Raw genomic sequence first — 26006 nt, 5'->3', positions numbered from 1 at the left:
AAATGACTGAATCATTAAATATTTATGATGAATAATAAAGATTTTTTTTAAAGTAATATAATTTACACACGTTTGGCACGTGATTAAATCTAACCAATGAGACTGCTGCAGGAACTTGCATACTAATGACTCATTCCGGCTTCAACTGGTTTTCGAATTTCCACCAGCTGTGCTGCAATCAGGTAAGCTCTTAAAACCAATTAAGGTAATTTAATTTCTCTTTCAAAAGTTATGCCTTTTCCTTATATTCGTTTAACTGTTAATGAAACTGGTAAAACAATAGTTTTAGTCGTTATGGGGTTATGAGTGTATTTGTTGTAAACGACGGCCTGTAACAGTTACGTTAACTTACTGTGAAAGAAAATTCCGTTTTCTGAGACAGTATCTGGGGTAATTTCTTCGTTACATTATAGGTGAATCTGCTAACTCGAAGTAATTTACATCTATTTTGTTCTAAATTTGATTTATTATTGTATTTTAATAGCAACGTAAACGAGCCATGTCTCATCGCTCTCTCATCCGTTGTTAACTGTTAACTTAAAGTTAGATTACTGGCTGTGTCCGAAATCGCCACCTATACCCTTTAATAGGGAATTATTTGAGTGGACGGCCATTTGTAGTGGTGTCTGAAACTATAGTGTACGGTATTGAGTGCACTCATTCTATCCCACATTATACCGCAGAGTGCAGAGCCGTTGAAAAACAGTTAACGTTACAACACTCCCGTAGACTGCCATAGGAATGCCGAAGTAAAGCGTGCACGGAGCGACCAATAGTTCCAAACCAGTGGCGGCTACTGGTCTGTCAGAGAGGGGAAGCTCATTTTCGGCCAATTGTCTTATTTATTTAAAAGTAAATTCTGCCCTACGTTTCTTTTCAAGAAAATGGTCTTTTGCCCTGTGAATGAATGAACCATCTAAAAAAAAAATTAAACTCTGTAAAACTGAAACAAGGAATGTGGTGTATAATTGTGTGAAATGTATGATGAAAATCAAGCAATTTCGCCAAGCAAATATCAAAGAAATAGGTTGCAGCAGTTTTTATTTCGACTGAACTTGAGAAATTCGCGATGGGACTGAGCGCGAATAGCTTCAGTGATTCCTTATAGTACAGAATCGCTGTCAGTCAAAAGGAGATGCAGACCCTCCAATCATCACGCAGAAGCTCGGAGTCCGGGCCAGCCCACTCCCCATTCACTCCCAGAGACGCTGAGCGTCCGTGGGCGGGACATAATCGCAGCGTATCCAATGACCGTCTAGTTTCGAAGCGCTGAAAAAAACCGTTCAAAGCAGCCCCATTGAAGTCAATGGACGCTGGGCTTCAATAGGGAAATGCACTGTGACGCTGCGGGAATGTATGAGAAGGAAATCGAGTCAGCCGACCTGCTATATGTAACTAATTCTGAACAAACTCGTCTTTGAGATGAACGTTTTCTAACGCATTTTTAGTCAATACAATGTTAATATAATAGTACATATTTGACCATTAATTTTGTGACATTATAAGGGAAGCCGAGCTTCCCTTGCAGTCTTAAAGAAATCGCCACTGTTCCAAACAGCCAATAGTTCCTGCACTGAACCCCATTCATTTCAGTGTATCTCAAGCACACTCGCTGGCAAATTGTTGGAATTACTGCATATTTTTTAGATTTTATGGCATTATTGACCTCTCAGGAATATTGATAAAAGATATATTTTATGAAGCTCGTTAGAGTTTATGTTTATTGTTATATAATATATCGTTAGACGCTATAGTTAGATAACGTGATCGGCACTGCTAAAACTACTATATCCAGATGTTAACTATCATATTTGAACAGTTTTTAGTCTCTGAGATCTTTCTGTTGAATGTGTTCCTATGAAGTCGGCCCATTTAAGGAAGAACGTATCGCCTGATATAAAGATTGAGTTGAATTAAATTGGTTGCCCTGTTTTGACATCACAAAGTCTAATGAAATCAAAAACATCTGACTAAAATTCCCAATAGGCTAAATCTATTTAAATCGTGTCTTTGCTTTGTTTATGAGAGGATTTGTAGGTAATGAGAGAGAAGATAAGACGTAAACTTGTACACTCAACGGCAGTGTTGCCAGATTGGGTCAACGATTTCCAGCCTAAAAGCTCACCAAAACCGAAAACCGCACAAAACTAAACAATGTAATATAATTTTATTGCCATACCAATCAAGTTTGATAAGTGCCATGTTATCTCCTGAAAACATTGTTTATAAAAAGAAAATTCAGAGGTAACAGATCAAAATGGGGCAAATATGTTAAAGTTAATTAGTAAATTATTAGTAAAAAGTAACAAGGCAAAGTCCTCATATGTTTTTAATATATCAAATGTAAATGTATGTCCCTGTTACACTCAATTGTTTTGTGGTTAAATAAACATTAAATACAAATATACCAAATACATTTTGTATTTTACACTATAATGTACTATTCATTAAAGCATACATTTAAGCAAGTTCGTTTTACACGTTTTTACATTTATTTCAAAATAATAAATAGAAGCTGGTAAAATTTTAAACAATACATTTTATTTTTGAAGTAAAATTAAGCTTTTCTTTTTAGTAGTCTGCTTATTTTCAGCAGGCATCAACACACTGGTGATCACAGACACAAAGATGTCCTTTAATTTCATGACCCTTAAAAAAACCCACCACAGTCATGTTTTTAGGCCATGTCAAGTTTGATTTCCATGTGACAAAGCTGGCTGAGTTGTTTACTTAGTCTTCCCATTAACAGCATCCTTGTCTCCATTGTGTGTCATGATGACTGATTTTATGGAGTACATGCACACTTGAGTTTTGTTTAAGCTATTAGATAGTTTATATTTTTGAAAACCGCCAAACTGACCTCAAACCAGTCCACCCGCCCAAACCCATTTTTACCCACACAATCAAATTCAAAACCGCCCAATTAAAGGGATAGTTCACCCAAAAATAAAAATGACCCCATGATTTACTCATCCTCAAGTCATCCTAGGTGTATATGACATTCTTCTTTCAGATGAATAGAGTTAGATTTAAAAGTGGCTAATCCAAGCTTTACAATAGCAGCCATTGTTCTGTTTTTAAAGTCCATTAAAAATGCACCTGTGCGTCAAATAACATGCTGCACACAGCTCCGGGGGGTTAATAAAGGCCTTCTGAAGTTAATCAATGCGTTTGTGTAAGAAAAGTGAATGAGGGTATGGGGGGTATTTTGGACATAGCCATGGGCACAGTAAAACTTATTTGTGTTACAAAGATTTATGAAAGTCTTATGGGTTTGGATCGAATGACATGGTGAGTAAACGATGACTGAATTTTTATTTTTAGGTGAACTATCCCTTTAATTAATGTATTAATTTGTTATCCTAATCTGCTGTTTCTCTCTCATTATAGGGTAGTGAACATCCTGAGCTTGAACTCGGTAGGAATATTCCTTACAAATTTTATTTGTGACTCAGTACACGGTTCACTGGTGATGAATTACAATGAACGTAGCAATCTTAGGAAAAGGGCCCTCAAAAGAGTTGACACTTTTCTTAAATCAGTGGATCATGAGGTGTATGAACATGCTGATTCTCTTAACAACTCTCCTGTTAGCATTCCCTCTGACAGCAGACCTCCAGATAGGAACCCTATTTGCATCTCTGTTAGTAAGAATACAAACAGCAGCTATGATTGTGGCAGTACTTGTGAAACAGACAATGAAAGTGATCTCAGAAGCAGCATTACTGACTGGGCACTTCGTTTCGGTGTATCTCTCGTTGCACTTTCTGCTTTATTGACAATTCTTAGAGTGCATTTACCATTCTTGCCAAAAGATGGAAGGTCTCTGTTAAAAACGAAAACGGAGTACAATGTGGAGCTGATTGCTGGTGGATCTTTCCACTATATTGGCATTGTCAATGCTTTCAGAAACACATTGAGAAGTGTATGTTCTCTTTTTACAGACAGGCACACGTTCAACATGCAACTAAATTTTGACGGCATTCCACTTTTCAAAAGTTCTTCTGTTCAACTTTGGCCTATTCTTGGCATGTTCAAAGGTCTATCTAAGAAGCCTGCTGTCATAGGTTTGTTTTGTGGGACCACTAAGCCAAAAATTCTGTCGGACTATCTCAGACACTTAGTCAGCGAGTTGCAGAGCTTAAGCAGAGGTTTTGTTTTTGGTGGCAAGACTTTCTTTGTCAAGGTTACATCAGTCATGTGTGATGCTCCAGCACGAGCCTTTATCAAAGGTATAAAGTCTCACACAGGCTACTATGGCTGTGACAAATGTCAGCAGAAAGGCTCCTATGTGAAGCACCGCATGACATTTCCTGAGAACAATGCCTCATGTAGAACCGATGAAGATTTTCGACTAGGATTAGATGAGGAACACCATCTAACACACTGTCCTCTTCTAGAAACTGACATCGACATGGTAACTGGTTTTCCTCACGATTATATGCACCTTGTGTGTTTGGGTGTAGTGAGACGCCTAACGGATCTGTGGTGTGGTTCAGTGGGCCCGCTGCGTACAAGACTTTCTAGCATTCAAGTCTTAGGTATCTCTGAGAGACTGTTAGCATTGAAGGAGTTCATTCCAGCAGAGTTTGCCAGAAAGCCCAGGGCTCTCAGTGAGAGACTTCGTTGGAAGGCAACTGAATTCCGTCAACTTTTGTTGTACACGGGTCCTGTTGTTTTAAAGGGTGTGTTGCCGCGTCAGGTTTATGATAACTTTATGCTGTTGTCTGTTGCCATGTACATTTTGGCAAGTTCACAGTACTGTATCGAAATGAATGATTTAGCACACTTCTTTTTGGTATCATTTGTTGAGCATTATGGCTTGTTGTATGGCAAAGAGCAGGTGGTATACAACATTCATGGCTTGGTACATCTTGCTAGTGATGTAAAAGTGCATGGTCCTTTGGACAGCATATCTGGGTTCCCCTATGAAAACTTTCTTGGTGAGCTTAAGAGAATGGTAAGAAAGCCTCACAATCCACTTGCACAGATAATCCGCAGGTTGTCAGAACATGAGGAAAGGAATTGCTATTCCACTGATGAAATATCACTAATGTGCCCCCATAAAAATGGACCTGTACCACAAACAGTGACAGAAGCAGTACATCAGTTCAGACAGCTTACTGTTGATGGTGTCATTCTGCGAATATCAAGCAAAGATGATTGTATTGCTGTTCATGGCAAAGTGATTTCTGTGAGAAACATAATTGCTTATGGGGGTAAAGAGTATGTAATGTTTCAAGAGTATAGAGAGAAAGAGGCCTTATACACTTACCCTCTTGACTCCAGAAAACTGGGAGTATTCATTGTGTCAAATTTGTCACCAGTGATTCACTGTACTGAGCTCACAAGACCCTGGCAAAAGTGTGTGAGGTTGCCCCTGGGAGACAAATTTGCTGTCTTCCCTCTGTCTCACACATCTTAATAATATCACCAATTAATGTACATAGTTCTTGAGAAGCACTAGTTATTGATCTTATAGTATATAGCACCATCATTTCTGGATTATATTGTGGGACATGCTTTGTAAGTTGCATTTATATGAATTAGATTTTCTGTTAATCTAAATTACGTCTAAAATTAACTACAACTCTTTGTTTTTTCAGACGATGTATCATATCGTAATCTTTGAAACAACAAACGAGGTTGAGGTTGTCCCCCAAAATTGGGTGAGGGACAATGTTTGTATGTGGCCTCCATACAGATATGAAGATAGAGTTAAAGCCATAAAATCAATGGTAAAGCCTGGACCGTCCTGGACTCCCTACAAAATCCGAATAATTTTTACTAGAGGTACAGTATAAATCTGGTACAGTATATATATTTTAGGGATGGGCATGATTAATCGACGATCGATAGTTGATCAGTAAGAATTTCGTCTATTACGTTAATTTGTTATCGATTAATCAAATGCACTTTTTATTTATTTTTTAATGCAGGTTGTAGTGCGAGTCTTGATGCAATTAAATGAATTTCACTGTGGCAGCAATTAAACATTTTACCTCCAGGGTGCAATGTTTGACACCATACTCGGTTATCAGTGATCTTCCGTTTTAATTTCAAAAGAATAATGTTACTCACGGCAAAGTGTGGTCTGGGACCATTTTGATTTAAAAACCGAAATAGTTCACTTCAAACATTGCGATGCCGTGTATAAGAAGTACAACATGGCCACGAGTCAACTGATCTCCCACAAAGAGCATCCGTCCCTGGTTAATGTCGGTGGCAGTACATCCTGCTGGAAAAGTTAGCGCGGAGGTAACTTGTGCATCCCAGCAATGTCATTCCCTTCAGAGCGGGTGTTTTCATGGCTTGTCCGTTTTTATTTCGGTCAACAGGTTAGAGCTTAAACACTGCCTGCATGACGCGCGTCTTAGAAGCGGCTCGAGTGCCGAGAACGCGTGCATGCTAGAGAACGATGCCTATTTTTCACGCGACACGCAAGCGTGTTGGAAGTGTTTCCAGGCAAAAAAGAATAGAAAAATATTACTAAATGACATTTTGGTGTTTGAAAGTCTAATATAAATGCAGATTTAGGCCTAATTGTAATTAAAAAAACAACAACATAATTATCGATTTTGAAATATTGCACCTGTTACAGAACGAAAAATTCGGTAGCATATTTTGCCGTAAATGTCTTTGCTGTATCAGTAGTCTATATATTTATGTTTAACATGAATTAACATTAGGCTAGGGCTTTCCTGTTCGTCACCCAGCAGCAGCGCCACGTCAGACACGCTTCTTGTGTGCAAAGGCATAGAAAACGCACGCAACAGAAACTCTTGACTAACTGAATGTAGTTTACTGTCTGCCACAAGATCATGTAATAAAGGTCTCATAGAGGAAAAACACGCTGCATTTTTGTATTCATTGCATTTTTTATTGTAAAGTTAAATAATTAATTTTATAATAAAAATATTAATGATTAATCAATAGTCGATCGTTAATTCTCCCGACGATCGTCTAAGAAAATTTTAGCAAATGCCCATCCCTAATATATAAATATAGCTTAGCTTCCACCTTTGGGCCAGATTTACTAACAGCTTGCTCCAGCACAAATCCTCCTTTGGTGTTAAACTACTATCAGGATACTATCAAGACACAAAGTGAAAAATTAGCACTGACAAGATGTGACCACAGTTATTTTTGTGGCTTACTGCATTTGTAGGAGTTTCCCATTTTTATGGGGGGATAGTATTTAATTGAAAAATGCAAGGTAATTTGCTAAGGTTTGCGCTTGTCAATTGACCATGCACCATTATCTCCCCCTATGATTTTTACGTCATAAAATGTCATAATTTAGAAATAAAAGGCATTTTTCTATACTGATATTAGCACTCTGGCTTGAATGCTCTGTTTGAAGGGGCATGTCTGCTTGAACGAATGCATTTTGAGACTTCTGCTGTGAGACTTCAATGTAAATGCCATCGATATGAATACAGTAAGATTTTTTTTTTTACAGTATTTGATTTTTTACAGATTTGTTTCATGTTACTAAGAGAAACAATGTGAAGTTGATATTTTTTTTCACTTTCTTGATTCACTTGATTCACATAAACAGTAATAAATGATTTAGGGGAAACAAGTCTTTAGATTCACTCACTTCTCATCAAATGACAGAAATAACATTTTCAGCTGAACTAACTCTTAAAGGAAATGATCCGGCTGTGTCAGAATTTTCCACTCCCATCGGTGCTTTTATGGAACTGTGCTCTCCTTCTAATAATGCCTGTTTAGTAAATCTGGCCCTAGGAGTTTTAATTCATTTTCTTATATTTCTTATTCATTATTTTTCAATATTTAATCTATTTATTAGTTTGCTTCACAGAATATTTGTTTGTTTATATACAGAAACCTATGACGAAGCTCGACAAAAATTACCAGAAGCAGAAATACATACAGACCTTACCGACGTGGACTCACCTCCTGTGAGAAGAAAAAGACAAATGTAAATACAGCACATACAGAGCAGAGTATGACTCCTATATGAGAACAATAAATTGACTAATCTTGTTTTTTTTGTGTGTGATTTTTTTTTTTTTTTTTTTTTTTTTCAACAGTAAAAGGGCACGTTATTTCGATGAAAGTGAAACTGAGGATGAGGCAATCCTCCCACTTCCAGCCGCTCCTGATGTGCAAATTAGCCCCTTCAAGGAATGTAAGATGGAGCAATTTATAATGTAACATGTATAGCTTTATTAATTTGTTTAACACATTTGTTTGTGGATTAATTAAAGGAATACTATCAGCAGCTCTGGAAATACACTTTTGCCTTTGAATTTAGTAGGGCTGAGACTAACTATTTTTGTATTACTCGATTTATTTTTATAAATCGAGTAATCTGATCTTTTTTGTTGTTGTTTAGACCTAAACTTACACCCTTTTTTGTATCAAAAGTAGGGCTGGGTATCGAGTTCGATACTTTTTAGATACAGACCAAATTGCCTCAATGTTATCGCGTAGCAAAACATCGCTTGACGTTCGGAAATAAATTCCAATACCTAAGTGATTGATCTTGTCAACGTCAGTAAGCAAATAAGCATGCAGCATGATTGGCTGTGGCAAGGCATCAAGTAAAAAAAATAAAAATAGTATACACGGTTGACCACGGAGATATGACTCGCACGTGAAGTTGTAATTTGCAAGCGTTCCAACCCCCATAGATGTAAAAGATCAAAAGTATGGCTACATTTGACCAGAGTCGACGCCAACAACCCACGATGCAATATTTGCAGCAAGATGATTTCTGCCAAGACCGGAAGCACTTGACAGTGCACAGAATAACTTTAGATAAATTTGATCCTTCTTCAACAGTGCAAAGAACTGCAGCGTGTCATAAGTGAACTCAACGAAACTCAGCGAATAGGATACTTGCCTCAAAGACCTGAAGAACAGTGGTTTTCAAACCTGTCCTACTCGTTAGTTGAGACTGCAAGAACTAAATTGGGTGTCTGATAAGGGTGACATTAGGGCTGCATGATTATGACAAAAATATATTTGTCTATCTATATTTTATATATTATTTTATACTATATTGTCAATTATTCACTTGAAGTTGTAATTGTGAATATTAATTTTGATTACTACAATTTACATTGAATGATGTTTTGATTTAAGTTTTATTGCTTTTCTACAGGATTAAGCCTCAAATAACAACTATACTTTGGTTTGTTTTTTTCTTTTAAAAAAAATTAAAGGTGAATGATACACTAATAGGGGCTTTTGCACCAGGTAGTTCTAGGAACTTAGAAAACTAAAGGTTCCTATAGGAAAATTTTCCTGGTTGCATTTGCACTGACAGTAGGAACACTGAAGTGACGTTAAGCCCAATTTATACTTCTGCATCGAGTGTACGTCGTAGCTACGTCGTAGACTATGCATTGCACGCATAAGAGAGATCATATTACCCCTGTACTGCAATCTTTACATTGGCTCCCTATCTATCCAATTCCGGATAGATTTTAAAATTCTCTTGTTTGTTTTTAAGGCAGTTTCAGGCCTGGCTCCTCAATACATTAGCGGTCTTCTCATTCCCTACTCTCCCTCTAGAGTTCTTAGGTCCTCGGACCAAAAGTTCTTAAAGGTCCCTCGCTGTAATTTTAAAACGAGAGGAGAGCACGCTTTTTTCCGTGGTAGGTCCGAAACTTTGGAATAGTCTCCCACTTCATGTGAGGTTAGCTCCTTCAGTTGAAGTTTTTAAGTCGTATTTAAAAACGTATTTATTTTCTTTAGCATTTGAATGCTGAGTTTTGGGTATATGCTACGTTGAATTTTGTTTTAATGTTTTTATTTTATCTCTGTAAAGCACTTTGGGGCAACGGCTGTTGTTTAAAAATGCACTCAACAATGTGTTGAGTTGCCTTTAGTTTTCTAAGTTCCTAGAACTACCTGGTGCAAAAGCCCCTATTAGTGTATTATTCACCTTTAATTTTTTTTAAAAGAAAAAAACAAACCAAAGTATAGTTGTTATTTGAGGCTTAATCCTGTAGAAAAGCAATAAAACTTAAATCAAAACATCATTCAATGTAAATTGTAGTAATCAAAATTAATATTCACAATTACAACTTCAAGTGAATAATTGACAATATAGTATAAAATAATATATAAAATATAGATAGACAAATATATTTTTGTCATAATCATGCAGCCCTAATGTCACCCTTATCAGACACCCAATTTAGTTCTTGCAGTCTCAACTAACGAGTAGGACAGGTTTGAAAACCACTGTTCTTCAGGTCTTTGAGGCAAGTATCCTATTCGCTGAGTTTCGTTGAGTTCACTTGTGACACGCTGCAGTTCTTTGCACTGTTGAAGAAGGATCAAATTTATCTAAAGTTATTCTGTGCACTGTCAAGTGCTTCCGGTCTTGGCAGAAATCATCTTGCTGCAAATATTGCATCGTGGGTTGTTGGCGTCGACTCTGGTCAAATGTAGCCATACTTTTGATCTTTTACATCTATGGGGGTTGGAACGCTTGCAAATTACAACTTCACGTGCGAGTCATATCTCCGTGGTCAACCGTGTATACTATTTTTATTTTTTTTACTTGATGCCTTGCCACAGCCAATCATGCTGCATGCTTATTTGCTTACTGACGTTGACAAGATCAATCACTTAGGTATTGGAATTTATTTCCGAACGTCAAGCGATGTTTTGCTACGCGATTCAGCTCCCTAGTTCAGTAGTCAGGGCACTGATCAGGGAGTCAGCCCATTGACTTATGTCCTGATCAGTGCCCTTTTTTTTAATGCTGGACATCTTCCGTGCTTTCATTTTTTTAAACATATTTTCTTGTACAGCTACCAGCAGAGCAGAGAATAACTCTCAACCATTGGCCAGAAAGGAGGCGGAGACTATGAATTGTGAGTATTTGATAACACAGGATGTGTGAGTTATAAAGTTTACACGCATGCGACAGACTTAAACATATGCATGTTGTTAGCTTTCATTGACCTCTCCCATTTCTTCCACTTTTTTCCTGTGCAGCTACCAGCAGAGCAAGGAATTACTCTCAACCATTGGCCAGAAAGGAGGCGGAGAAATCAAATTGTGAGTATTTGATTACACAAAACGTGTGAGTTATAAAATAGAAATGTATGCAACAGCAGACAATTAAAACGTCAATTTGATACCAGTTAGATTTAAACATATGCATGTTTGTGAGCTTTCATTGACCTCTCCCATTTCTCCCTCTTTTTTCCTGTGCAGCTACCAGCAGAGCAGAGAATTATTCACAACCATTGGCCAGAAAGGAGGCGGAGACTATGAATTGTAAGTATTTGATAAAACAGGACATGTAGTGATTAGCGCTGGGCAGAGCTCCAGACTGACATTTGAAAGCAGTGGCAGCAGCAGTTCTACAGATGATGGCGCCAGCACCTGATTTGGTGGTGCTGGAGGAAAATGTATAAATTAATTTAATCATAAAATTACTATTTTGTTAATAAGTTACTAATAATAGTACATGTTTGTTATTGGAAATTTAACAGTGAGGTGCTGAGCTTGAATTGATATGCAGATTTTTTTTTTTAATTAACTGTCTATTTACTTGCGCTGTCTATTGTTGCTCTGAACTGATAAACAGTCCCTGCAGCTCAAACAAGTAGCACGGTTTCATTCCGCTTTTGTTTGCCGTTCGATGTTTCTCATATGTAACAGAAATGGCACCCTGGTGGTGGCATCAGTGTGACCTCTAAACAAATTTAGTCTCACCAGCAGGAAAAAGGTTGCAAAATGCCACCATTTAGTTGCAGTCTGGAGCCCTGGGTCTGGGTATCATGCATCTAAGGGGTTAGTCTCATCTTGGTCAGTGAGCCAGTTACAATGCAGATTGATTGACTGTGGCGGATAAAAACATTCGTTTACACCGGTTACACTCAGAGGCGCTGCTTGCATGTAAGGCTATAGTGTGTAACCACGTCCGCTGCGCATTACTTCTCCGAGAAAGCTACCAGTTCTGATCGCAGCCACTGTAGTCAATGCTTGTGCTTGTACCAACCCCTGCCATGGCACAAAGATGGAACAAAACACTAGTTTATTAATAAACAATTAAAATATACTGCTGTATACACTCCGCTGCTGGAATGGACTGCCAAACCACATCTGTGTGCAAGGTGAAAGCTGTAATCTGTTAACATGGGTACGGAAATAATATGCACCGCATACGCACTGCAAACAGAGTATGTGTGAAACCGGCGCATGTGTGAAAGTCCAACCAACTGAGAAAAGGCGCAAGTCCAACCAACTGAGAAAAAGCGCAAGTCCAACCAACTGAGAAAAGGCGCAAGTCCAACCAACTGAGAAAGTTAGTCGCACCAGAGCGACCAGTGGGAAGAATGAGTCTATAGCCCTGCTAATCATTATAAGATTGTGATCTTGTCACATGCCTGTCCTGTCGTGTGTGCACTTGTGGGTTTTGTTATGTTGAGCATGTGCTCGTGTCCCTGTCAGTTCCCTCCCCCTTGTTATCTGATTATTGGTTAATTTGCCCCACCTGTTCTCCCTCATTATCTGCCTTGTTTGTTCCCTTTATAATCTCCTTGTGTTTGTCAGTCTGTGTTGGATCCTTGTGTAATGTCTGCGTCTCCCGTTCTCCCTGTGATTCTGTTGGTTTGTTTAAGTTTATATTTTATTATTCTATTGTGTGTTTTTCCCCCTCGTGGGTTTTGTTTTGAGTTTATGTTTATTTTGTAATAAATTATCTTTCTCTGCACTTGAGTCCTCGCACCATTTATCCCTTGTTTGTGACGTGACAGAAGGATCCAACCATGTTGAGGACTCAGCAGAGAGAGGACTCGATCCCGGAATCGCTCACCACCTGTCCTCACTATGAGCGGATTCTACGGTTTCGAGTCCTCCACCTACTTCACCAGGAGGGAATGGAGATTAGGAATTTTGCAAAGAAGTTCCTGGAGACCGCCAAGGGGCTGAGGCTCAGTGACTCTGCACTCAAGGACCTTTTTAATTATGCCCTAGATGAGCCCATGGAGTGGTGGCTCAGAAGGGCATATGACGGAGGCACATTTGAGGCAATGGTGGAAGCTATCGCCTGCCAGCAGGAGAGAGCTGCCAGGGAGATGGCCCCTGCCCTGGCAGTCCCAAGATCGGTGGTCCCTGCTCCAGTGGTCCTGAAACGGAGGAGGAGAAGGAAGTCTCCCTCCGTGCCTGTGCCGGTGGTCCCTGTGCCGGTGGTCCCAGTGCCAGCGGATCGTGTTCCGGTGGTCCCTGCTCCGGTGGTCCCGAAACGGAGGAGGAGGAGAAAGGCTCCCTCCGTACCTGCTCCAGTGGTCCCGATTCCAGGGGTCCCAGTACCGGTGGATCGGATTCCGGTGGTCTCTTTGCCGGCGGATCGTATTCCGGTGGTCCCTATGCTGGCGGATCGTATTCCGGTGGTTCCAGTACCGGTGGAGCGTGCGCCGGTGGTCCCTGTGCCGGTGGATCATGTTCCGGTGGTCCCTGTGCCGGTGGATCGTGCTCCGGTGGTCCCTGTGCCGGTGGATCGTGTTCCGGTGGTCCCTGTGCCGGTGGATCGTGTTCCGGTGGTCCCTGTGCCGGTGGATTGTGTTCCGGTGGTCCCTGTGCCGGTGGATCGTGTTCCGGTGGTCCCTGTGCCGGTGGATCGTGTTCCGGTGGTCCCGAGTCCGGAAACGGCCTGGAGGGCTGTGATGGGATGCTTTGTGGTGGCAGTCCTGCATGCGTGGAAGGAGCACAGGGCTTTATCCGAAGCCCCGGAGGCAGTTCCGGTGGTCCCAGTTCCGGTGGATCGTGTGCCGGTGGTCTCAGTTCCGGTGGATCGTGTGCCGGTGGTCTCAGTTCCGGTGGATCGTGTTCCGGTGGTCCCTGTGCCGGTGGATCGTGTTCCGGTGGTCCCAGTTCCGGCAGATCATGTTCCGGTGGTCCCAATGCCAGCAGATCGTATTCCGGTGGTCCCAGTGCCGGTGGATACTGCTGGACTGGAGAAGTTTCCCCAACGCCCTGCCTGCGCCGCTGAGGCGCCCTGCTCTCCCTGCGCCGCTGAGGCGCCCTGCTCTCCCTGCGCCCCTGAGGCGCCCAGCTCTCCCTGCGCCCCTGAGCAGTCCTGCTCTCCGTGCGCCGCTGAGGCGTCCTGCTCTCCGTGCGCCGCTGAGGCGTCCTGCTCTCCGTGCGCCGCTGAGGCGTCCTGCTCTCCGTGCGCCGCTGAGGCGTCCTGCTCTCCGTGCGCCGCTGAGGCGTCCTGCTCTCCGTGCGCCGCTGAGGCGTCCTGCTCTCCGTGCGCCGCTGAGGCGTCCTGCTCTCCGTGCGCCGCTGAGGCGTCCTGCTCTCCGTGCGCCGCTGAGGCGTCCTGCTCTCCGTGCGCCGCTGAGGCGTCCTGCTCCGTGCGCCGCTGAGGCGTCCTGCTCTCCGTGCGCCGCTGAGGCGTCCTGCTCTCACCGCGCCGCTGAGGCGTCCTGCTCTCACCGCGCCACTGAAGCGTGCTGCTCTCACCGCGCCTCCCTGGCGCCCCCTGCACTCACCGCGCCTCTCTGGCGCCCTGCTCTCACCGCACCTCCCTGGCGCCCTGCTCTACCCGCACTGCCCTGGCTGCCTGAACTCTATGGGCCGCCCCGGCCGCTTGAACTGGGTGGGCCTCCCGAACTCGGTGGGCCGCCCTGGCCATTCGAACTTTGTGGGCCACCATGGCCTCCTGAACTTTTTGTTTTCCTCGTTCCTCCCTTGTTTACCCCTCCCTTGTCTGTACCTTCTTTGTCTGTCCCTCCCGTGCCCCCCTGGTCTGTCCCTCCCGTGCCCCCCTGGTCTGTCCCTCCCGTGCCCCCCTGGTCTGTCCCTCCCGTGCCCCCCTGGTCTGTCCCTCCCGTGCCCCCCTGGTCTGTCCCTCCCGTGCCTCCCTGGTCTGTCCCTCCCGTCCCTCCCTGGTCTGTCCCTCCCGTTCCTCCCTGGTCTGTCCCTCCCGTCCCTCCCTGGTCTGTCCCTCCCGTCCCTCCCTGGTCTGTCCCTCCCGTCCCGCCCGGGTCTGTCCCTCCCGTCCCTAGTGGAGCGTCTGGTAGCCGCTCCTTAAGGAGGGGGTAATGTCACATGCCTGTCCTGTCGTGTGTGCACTTGTGGGTTTTGTTATGTTGAGCATGTGCTCGTGTCCCTGTCAGTTCCCTCCCCCTTGTTATCTGATTATTGGTTAATTTGCCCCACCTGTTCTCCCTCATTATCTGCCTTGTTTGTTCCCTTTATAATCTCCTTGTGTTTGTCAGTCTGTGTTGGATCCTTGTGTAATGTCTGCGTCTCCCGTTCTCCCTGTGATTCTGTTGGTTTGTTTAAGTTTATATTTTATTATTCTATTGTGTGTTTTTCCCCCTCGTGGGTTTTGTTTTGAGTTTATGTTTATTTTGTAATAAATTATCTTTCTCTGCACTTGAGTCCTCGCACCTTTTCCTTTGTCTGTGACGTGACAGATCTTCAACACTTACGATGTGAACTCTGTCATTCATTGATATGGGCAGTAACTAAATGTGCTGCTCACGCTTTGCTGATACTTGTGAAACTTTGAAAAATGTGTGAAACGGTTTAAACCAAAGACTATGGAAAATTGACTTTAATTAACCGTTGATAGTACGATCGTCACACTACCACATGCAAATCTGCATTCGCAAATTTGATGATTGAATAAATATTTTGATGCGCCTACGCCTTCCACAGACAATATATATTTATAAAAACAGATTTAGACCACTTACCATAGTGATTGCTATTAGGATATGAGGAGACTTTCAACCAGCATAACAAAAACGGGTGCTATTGCACTTTTAACATGTTCAAACTAATATCTACCCTTATGTATTGTTTCCCTTTTTTAGCATCATCCCACACTGATTTCAGTGAAGGTAGGTACTGAAACTTTTGTTTAAATTTTTCTATTCATATTTGCATAGTGATATGCACTTTTTTGTTCTTTTTTTGTTTTGTTTTCTAGCTTGGATACGCAAAATTCTTGCTAACCAAGAAATGATCAAAGAACAGATGGGCACATTAGTTAAACTGGTCTACGACCTCAAAAAATTATCAACTGCAGACGACAGCCCAACATTAGATTCAAGCTGTTTTCCACTTTCAAGTTTCCAACAACTGCAAGTTATTGAGGGGCAGCTGCAGCAAGAGGACTACAAGACAGCTGTGGTAAGATTTCATGTTTATTTAGAAAACATCAATTTATCCATGTCAGTGTTTTCATCTTTTGCTCATTGTGAATGGTACCAGAAGTTAAAATCAGGGGCATTCTGGTGAAATACCATCTGTACTTGTGAATGCGAGGTTAAATACATAGGCATAAGTATTACGCAGCACCTGAAAATAGTCCCCAGCATACTCGCTGTGTAAGCAGGTTTTCACTTTGTATTCCTAAACTGTACGTTTTTAGCTCATCTAAAAAAATTAATTCTGCAAGTACTCACTCATGTTGTTTTCGCGCATCTCGCAATCTTCTGAACGTCCATGTTTACTACAGTATACATGGTAAATCTGGTCATCAGAAACAGCCAATAATGTGTCTCTTCAGAAGACTTGGATTTGGACTAGACACTCGATTAGTTATTTTTACAATGCTTTATGACATTTATTGGATCTTTTTGATCCAAAGTTTGAGAGGAATGGACAGTCCGTTTGGCCGTCTTGATGCCGTAAGTGTCATTTATAATGCCCGCGGCACTGGGAATGGACTTAAATGGAGGGACAGGAATAGCAGGTTTTATAACAAACATCTTCATTTGTGTTTAGAAGCTAAATGAAACAACATAGGCTGTGTGCACGGATTCTGTGCTATTTGGTGTTGATTCGACCAGTCAGCGTACTGCTGTCACAGCTAGAGTTGGGCATCGAGAACCGGTTCTAACTTGGAACCGTTTAAAAAATAACGAATCCATTGGAATCGTTTAGAAAATTTATTTTCGGTTCCGATCTTCGGTTCCAAGCGCGCAAGTTTTGGTTTCCATGGCCACCTGATTTCCGGTGCTTGCTCGCCCGCTTGTTCTTTTAGTCATGGAAGCCCGGTAAGCGGCTCTGGAGTGTGGATTTATTTCACTTTTAAAAAGCCTGGGTCAGCACAGTGCAACTAGTGTTGTCAAAAATATCGATACTGAAATATCTGAAAAGATACGATAGCCTGCTCAGCCTACAGTATCGATCCCAGCTGCTCTCCTCTCCTCTCTGACCGACAGCGAGTTGACACGCAGCCGCATATTCTCACTCAGCCGGTTAACCTCTGAACACGACGGACGCGCGTTCTGCTGGACTTTTCCTTACGACAGCGTGTTAGTGTGTGTGATCGGTCTGAATTTCGCGTGGGATTGCACATAATTCTACGAATCCCTGCAGATTTCAAGCTCACATCTGAAGCGCGCACACACACACACACACACACACCGTAATAAAGCCGCCCCTGACATACAAGTGCAAATATTCGCTTCTTTTTCCAGCTTATTATTGGTCAAATACACTCAAACAAATTCTCAGTGCACATTTTGAACAGTATGTAAACACAGTCTTAAACAATTCAGGAAGAAATGAAGAATGAGTAACAGGAACAGTGTTCAGGATCCATGAGTGCGGCAGGTCTTAAAGGGACAGCAGTCATTTGTTATTCAAAGTCGAACTACAAAAAGACAAACGATCACACTGCTCTTGACTGATCAACTCGTCTAACTTTAATGGTTTTATATGAAACTATTTAATTTTTTGCAAAAACATTATCCAATGTTATTTTAAATTTATTTAGCCACTTAGCGTTTTTTTATTCAGTTTCTTACCTGAATGTTAGACCTACCTGAAAAAATAAAGCAGTCTATTTCATTTATATCTTTTATTCTATTGTATTTATTTGTGCTATTTTTTGTAATATGTATCTTTGTTTATTCAATTTAGCATTCAAAATCAAGCTTACTTGTGCTGTGTGTAAACTATTGCAACACAATTACCCCGTTGTAAAAAATACACTCAGTTAACAAATATTTGTGAGATAATTTTAATAGTAATTGATCAATGTTTATATATGAGAAAAAGCTTAAAAGCTTTATCATATAAAGTGATCTCTTCAGAAGAAATGTTTGATTGCCTAGACTTTCAAAAGACAGACAAAAAAAAATTATATAAAAAATATCTAATTGACAGTATATGCAGCGTTTTTCCCCCGTTGTATTGAAAATAGCATTGAATATCGATGTGACATGTTTTGACTCCACCCCTCAAAGAATCGGAATCGAGAATCGAAAAGAACCGGAATCGAAAGTAAGAATCGGAATCAGAATCGTTCAAATCAAAACGATGCCCAACCCTAATCCCAGCGTAACATGATATCTAAGCACGCAGAATAATACGTTTTTTTTTTTTGGTTTTGTTTTTAATCGCGACTTTGACTGATTACATAATCGTAGCATCCATAATCGTAATCGCGATTAGAAATTCGATTAATTGTGCAGCCCTACTGCGCACCTGGGAACACTGCCCACATGGTCAGTCAAATGATTGTCTGCTGTAAAAATAATTTAATTTAATAATTCATTACATTTATATAGCGCTTTTCTAGACACCCAAAGCGCTTTACAAATAGAAGGGGGGAATCTCCTCAACCACCACCAATGTGCAGCATCCACCTGGATGATGCGACGGCAGCCATATTGCGCCAGAACGCCCACCGCACACCAGCCAATTGGTGGAGAGGAGACAAAAAGTCAAATCGGAAAAAAATGTCAAAAAGGATGTAAGCGGTGAATTTTGAAACGATCTCTTCTTGAAAACTTTGGATTCAGGATTCGAAAAACAGGATTCGGATTCAGACGGCAATTAAATTACCACACGACCTTGGTGTTTGTCAAAAAACAGTAGGTATTTCGACCAGGGATTTTTACGCGGGTGGTGGGAGAAAAACTGACATTCTGGATTCGGACGGCAATAAAATCACTGACTAGCCCCTGTAAATGATGAATATACCTTACGACCCCACGAGAAACAATTACCATCCAAATAGGGCTTTAGTCTTAGTCTTGTGCTAAATGTCCTTGTTAGTTTTAGTCATATTTAGTCATTCACATATCTTTTTTAGTTAGTCAAGTTTTAGTCGATTAAAAGTCTTGTCATTTTAGTCTAGTTTTAGTCAAAATAACTAAATATATCTTAGTCATTTTTAGTTAAAACATTTTAGTTTTTTTTAGTTTTAAATAAGTTATTTCTGAGATTATTTCTAATACAATTTTAGTCAAATAGTGTTTAAAAAACCTCAAATATTGGTTAAATGTGCTTAACAGACAAAATACACTTGATAAATTATTTTTGTTAAATGCAACTTTAAATTTATCGTTTTCAATCAGTATCAATTCATATTTATAGTCTACTGTACATATAAGGAAAAATACTTTTCTATTTTAAACTTTTCTTGGGTTAACTTATATTTGCTCATTCATTAATATTCACTTATATGTTCTTGTATAAGTATTAGGGCTGTCAAAATTGCTCAAAAATGACGTTCGAATATTCCCTCTAAAACAAACAAGAATATTCAAACTATTCAAATATCTGGGCGCGCATTTTGTCAATGACGCGCATTACGTCAATAACAGGACAAATTAATACAAAGAGACATAAACTACTTGTATAGTTTGTCTATTTAACATATTTGACAATATATTACTTACACAAAAACAAGTCGATTGTTATTATAAATTATTATTATTATATATAATTATTATATATTATATATAAATTAACTAATGGCCAAGACAGCAGAGCGCAGACCTCTCTCTCTCTCTCTCTCTCTCTCTCTCTCTCTCTCTCTCTCTCTCTCTCTCTCTCTCTCTCGCCCTCACTGCGGAGAATGGTTTAAATGAACAAACTTGGAGTGCTGATCAAGAGTTTTGTAAGCAAGCAATTTAAGGTCGCGAGACTCACGACTCTTGTCCCAAATATAGCAGGCTTCATTCAGTGATTGAAACAAATATTATTAATATTAATTTAAGTTTTACAGCATATTGAGCGCTCAGAGCGAGCTGTGCTGTGGTAAACATTGAAATTTTCCTAGACACGAAACGGTGAATAATCACACCAGTGAAAGCAGTGCATTTATCCTTTATTCAGGCAATATCTCTTCAGTCAGTACAGTAGCCTACACTTTAGTAATGTTTTTGTTTAACGTTAAATAAAATGAGGCATGGTATGCTAACTGTATCTTACATCGCTTGCATATAACTTTATCTCGTGGCTCAACAATTTTACCTCCTACTGACCAAAATCCAACGTACTTCCAGACATGGCTTTTTAGATTATGGAGTTAAAATCTCTTTCTCTGCTGCGGTCGAGTTGGGCTCTGCACTTTCTGCCATCTTCCCTGCAAGACGCGTCCACTTTCAGCTGTGACAGTGCGACTCCTCCTGTGACCTTTCCCTGAACCCCAATGCGCGCACTCACTCTCAAAACAGACAGCCACGCCTGTACTACCGCGGCGGGGGATTTTTTTCCGTTTTTTTGTTTTGTTTGTTTGTTTAAATCGAATATTAATTTTCACCTGTGAAATTCGTTTTTTAAAAACTATTCGAATATATATTCAGATTTAGAATATTCGTTGACAGCCCTAATAAATATCATTAAAAAATATTAGGATGTAAGTTAATATTTTTAATTTTCACATTTAAAGAAATCTAGTGTTTGATAATGTCTAAATATTTAATCAAATGCAAAACCTAAAAAAAAGTAAGCAGGTATGATCTGCAATACTTGAGCAACTAGACTAGATCTATATTTGTATATACTATGTATATTTATTTAATAAAGAGCCATACAGGCACCAAGTGGGTAAACCATGGGATTACAAATGAAAATTATTTCCACAAAATTACTCTAAATTTGCCTCTTTGCATTTGAAATTCTATATTTTAACCTTAATTACACTACACTACTACACTAATAGTAATATAAATAATACAAATATTAGAAGAAAAATGTTTTAAGTGCTCATTAATGGAGCCTAATTATTGCACAAATAGTCTTTCCTACCAAAAGATTTCCTCAAAATATTCCTCGAAATGTTCCTCCTCAAAACTAAAATATAGAACATTTGAAAAATAGTTAAGGTGTATGGTCACATTTGACTACCAATGAGTGAGTGAGTGTGACAATGTTAACACCATTGCATCTCAAGCACTTTCCATAATAAAACTATACTGTAAATGTGGTTGACGTAATAATCAATGCACATTATGCTGTACTGTTTACCTGTATAGTGAAGCTGTTGTCTCATAGTTTACTACAGCGCTGGCTTGTGTGGAACTATTGAGAGCTCCATGAGCCACGTGACCGTGCGCGCCGTCGGGAGATGAACGCATGTCGCAACTCTGTTATTCAACGGCTCTGGCTTAATTAAGTGCGCCAAAACACTATTGTTTGAATTTCGTATTAAAACGTTACAAATTTGACGTGAGATTTACTTGGGCAGAGTGAGAGTGTAAGACAAAGGCTGAAAGCCTGTGCCTCACACAAAAATGGGGGGTGGTGCGCCGAAACGGACTCAAAACGGCCCTGTCTGACTTCTGAGGGGGAGAGGGGAGGTGAGGTGAGCAGTGACACCCCCTGCGCAGAAAGTCGTGAGGCCCATTCAGGGGCACTCTGAGTGGGCATAGAATCCAGTTTCCACCGTGGTGGAAGTCTGAAAGAGCAGCTCCAGGGTGTTCAAGGCAGTCACCCAAGCCCCGCAGAGGCTTCACTGGTTGGTCCAGACAAGATTAATGGATGGGTCACCTGCCTGGATGGATGGATCGAAGTCATCCAGGGTGTTCAAGGCAGTTGCCCAAGCCCAGCAGAGGCTTCACTGGTCGGTCAGACAAGGTGGATGGATGGGTCACCTGCCTGGACGGATAGAAGTCATTCAGGGTGTTCAAGTCACTCGCCCAAGCCCAGCAGAGGCTTCACTGGTCGGTCAGACAAGGTGGATGGATGGGTCACCTGCCTGGATGGATGGAAGTCATCCAGGGTGTTTAAGGCAGTCGCCCAAGCCCAGCAGAGGCTTCACTGGTCGGTCAGACAAGGTGGATGGATGGGTCACCTGCCTGGATGGATGGCAGTCATCCAGGGTGTTCAAGGCAGTCGCCCAAGCCCAGCAGAGCCTTCACTGGTCGGTCAGACAAGGTGGATGGATGGGTCACCTGCCTGGATGGATGGATGGATGGATGGAAGTCATCCAGGGTGTTCAAGGCAGTCGCCCAAGCCCAGCAGAGGCTTCACTGGTCGGTCAGACAAGGTGGATGGATGGGTCACCTGCCTGGATGGATGGAAGTCATTCAGGGAGTTCAAGGCAGTCGCCCAAGCCCAGCAGAGGCTTCACTGGTCGGTCAGACAAGGTGGATGGATGGGTTACCTGCCTGGATGGATGGATGGAAGTCATCCAGGGTGTTCAAGGCAGTCGCCCAAGCCCAGCAGAGGCTTCACTGGTCGGTCAGACAAGGTGGATGGATGGGTCACCTGCCTGGATGGATGGAAGTCATCCAGGGTGTTTAAGGCAGTCGCCCAAGCCCAGCAGAGGCTTCACTGGTCAGTCAGACAAGGTGGATGGATGGGTCACCTGCCTGGATGGATGGATGGAAGTCATCCAGGGTGTTCAAGGCAGTCGGCCAAGCCCAGCAGAGGCTTCACTGGTCGGTCAGACAAGGTGGATGGATGGGTCACCTGCCTGGATGGATGGATGGAAGTCATCCAGGGTGTTCAAGGCAGTCGGCCAAGCCCAGCAGAGGCTTCACTGGTCGGTCAGACAAGGTGGATGGATGGGTCACCTGCCTGGATGGATGGAAGTCATCCAGGGGGTTCAAGGCAGTCACCCAAGCCCAGCAGAGGCTTCACTGGTCGGTCAGAGAAGGTGGATGGATGGGTCACCTGCCTGGATGGATGGATGGAAGTCATCCAGGGTGTTCAAGGCAGTCGCCCAAGCCCAGCAGAGGCTTCACTGGTCGGTCAGACAAGGTGGATGGATGGGTCACCTGCCTGGATGGATGGAAGTCATCCAGGGTGTTCAAGGCAGTTGCCCAACCCCAGCAGAGGCTTCACTGGTCGGTCAGACAAGGTGGATGGATGGGTTACCTGCCTGAATGGATGGATGGAAGTCATCCAGGGTGTTCAAGGCAGTCGCCCAAGCCCAGCAGAGGCTTCACTGGTCGGTCAGACAAGGTGGATGGATGGGTCACCTGCCTGGATGGATGGATGGAAGTCATCCAGGGTGTTCAAGGCAGTCGCCCAAGCCCAGCAGAAGCTTCACTGGTCGGTCAGACAAGGTGGATGGATGGGTCACCTGCCTGGATGGATGGAAGTCATCCAGGGTTTTCAAGGCAGTTGCCCAAGCCCAGCAGAGGCTTCACTGGTCGGTCAGACAAGGTGGATGGATGGGTTACCTGCCTGAATGGATGGATGGAAGTCATCCAGGGTGTTCAAGGCAGTCGCCCAAGCCCAGCAGAGGCTTCACTGGTCGGTCAGACAAGGTGGATGGATGGGTCACCTGCCTGGATGGATGGATGGAAGTCATCCAGGGTGTTCAAGGCAGTCGCCAGCAGCGCAAACTCGTTCGGAATATTTTGAAGGCATAAGAGCTGAATATTCTATCTTGTGATGAAAGAGACGATTATAGACGAAAATAAAGAGATATTTTATCTTGGTTTTTATTTTATGCAAAACATTTTAGTCTTGTCTTTATTCGTCAACAATAATGCATGTTAATTTAGTCTTATTCAGCGTTTTTGGACATTGGTGCAGTCTTGTCAATCTCTCGTCTTAGTCATGGAAAAAAATGTCGTTGACGAACATATTTTGTCTCGGGCTCGTCTGACGAAATTAACACTAGCGCACGCACTCATTCGGCACACAGAGAGCGGAGATTGCGCTGCATGCACAGAAACTCTTTAGCAACCATGCCCCATGACTTTGTGATAAAATAGCTTTGCCACTGAATCGCCACACTCGCTCGTAATTCTTTAGCTCCGCCCACGTCACGCCTCCAGCCGCTCGGTTTTATTCGGAAAGACTTGGTACAGCGTATCTTTCTTTTATAAATATAATAAATCTAAAGACTTTTTGGAGATATGAAGGATGCAATACTACTCTATAGGTACTCAAGTTTGATATGAGGTTAACTGAAACGGAGTGTTTCACTCCCCCTTTAAAGGCTAAATAATTCCCAACTAACGTAATTATTTTTAGAGAAAAAAGGCAAATAAGTTGTTTTATGTTCCACTCTGATTTGACACTTGTTTCTGTTTCTTTTTTTTGTGTGTGTGTGCATGAATTCATTTTTACAGATAAACACCTTAGCCTTGAGGGGAGGCACAACCGTAAAAGAAAGCGTTTGGCGGATCCTAAGTTTTCTTCTTACAAATGACATGGCCCGTCAAATGAATTGGAGGGGGATTAATGGAAAGGCAGCATTCAGAGACGCCTCTTTAAAAACTGTAATCAATGGTAAGGCTTTCTGAAAATAACTACTGTACTGCAACCATTATTTATTCATGTTTGTTCTAAACATTTTAGATTTATAATAAGTAACAATGGCCCCACTTTATATTAGGTGGCTTTAAATACCATGTACTTACATTAAAAAATAAGTACAATGTACTTATTGTGTTCATGTTGTATTGCAAAACACTTTTGCTGATATTGAGGTGGGATAAGGGTAAAGTTAGGCACAGGTGTGGTGGTGTGGGTCAGGTTAAGGGTAAGGGAAGTGTCGAAAGTGTAATTACAAATGTAACTACAGAAATTAATTACAGATGTAATTACATGCAGTTATTTAAAAAAATGTAAGTACAACGTAAAAACATGTACACTAAGTGCATTATACCAAATGCTTAATTACAATGTTAGTACATAGTAGTTAAGGCCACCTAAATACTATAATAATTCAATAATACTTACTGTTGGTCATATGTGTCTCATTGTAGCCGCCGTGAGAAGAAACCGCCTGACTGCTACTGCCACTGACCAGGAAATTGAACAATGGGTTAAAAGATGGCTGCAGCTTGCCACAGACAGGGATGGAGGCCGTCGGGCAAGGGAAAAAAAATGAGATTATCTCTTACTGGTTCTGACAGACTCTTGCCCGTGACTTTGTCCCTATATAGACCTTAGTCTAATGTTTTTTTTTCGGACTGTCCCTGTTCCCTTTGACCCCTGCCTGTTCAACGACTCCCCATTTGCCCAGTTAGTTAGCAATCAAACTGGATCACTTCAAGTTCAACAATGATTTCAATGTAGTGACAATAGTTAAGTGTGTGTGTGTGCGTGCAGAATTCAGTATGTATCTTTTTTCCCCTTAATTTTGTTTTTATATTTATAAATATTTGTATGTATCTATGGAATTCAGTATCTATCTTTTTTCCCCTTTATTTTGTTTTCATATTTATAAATATTTATATGCATCTATGGAATTCAGTATGTATCTTAAAAGTATTTATATTTTTTCCCCTTAATTTTGTTTTTATATTTATAAATATTTATATGCATCTATGGAATTCAGTATGTATCTTAAAAGTATTTATCTTTGTTTTCCATTAATTTTGTTTTTATATTTATAAATATGTATATGTATCTATGTTTGATATTTAATAAATCAATTAAGACTATATGAGTATTTTCTTTATTTTAGGATAATTAGATGTGGGCCACATCAGGCCCAGATGTAGCTCACATCTGGTCCGGTTGTGGCCCATTGCATTTTTGAGATATGGCCCACATCTGGTCCGATTGTGGCCCATTGCATTTTTGAGATATGGCCCACATATGGTCCGGTTGTGGCCCATACCATTTCTGAGATGTGGCCCACATCTGGTCCAGTTGTGGCCCATACCATTTCTGAGATGTGGCCCACATCTGGTCCAGTTGTGGCTGACTCCTAGCAGCCACACTCAGGTTGAGTCATCGCCGTCATTCCATGCGGTATGTGGGCCAGAAGAATGTGGAACGTGTGGGCCACAACTGGGCCAGATGTCATTTGCTATCTGGGAAGGATCTATCTATGCTAATAC

General features: G+C 41.6%; 1 protein-coding gene across 1 annotated transcript; it reads left to right on the top strand.

Annotated features, from left to right (window-relative positions):
- The first annotated feature begins 167 nt into the window (after window positions 1-167).
- LOC137041887 (uncharacterized) lies at window positions 168-25437 on the top strand. Its single transcript, XM_067418561.1, has 12 exons — window positions 168-182; window positions 3391-3418; window positions 5607-5793; window positions 7852-7948; window positions 8061-8158; window positions 10800-10862; window positions 10987-11049; window positions 11209-11271; window positions 15825-15851; window positions 15941-16143; window positions 24285-24444; window positions 24924-25437. Exons 3-12 carry the CDS (start codon window positions 5610-5612, stop codon window positions 25046-25048), a joined length of 1083 nt encoding a protein of 360 aa, XP_067274662.1. The 5' UTR covers window positions 168-182; window positions 3391-3418; window positions 5607-5609; the 3' UTR covers window positions 25049-25437.
- The last annotated feature ends 569 nt before the right edge of the window (window positions 25438-26006 follow it).

This window comes from Pseudorasbora parva, chromosome 15 (genome assembly GCF_024679245.1).
Source record: "Pseudorasbora parva isolate DD20220531a chromosome 15, ASM2467924v1, whole genome shotgun sequence".
NCBI classification, from domain to species: domain Eukaryota; kingdom Metazoa; phylum Chordata; class Actinopteri; order Cypriniformes; family Gobionidae; genus Pseudorasbora; species Pseudorasbora parva.
The sequence above is the reverse complement of the archived record's forward strand: the minus strand, read 5'-3'. Positions and strand labels throughout refer to the sequence as shown.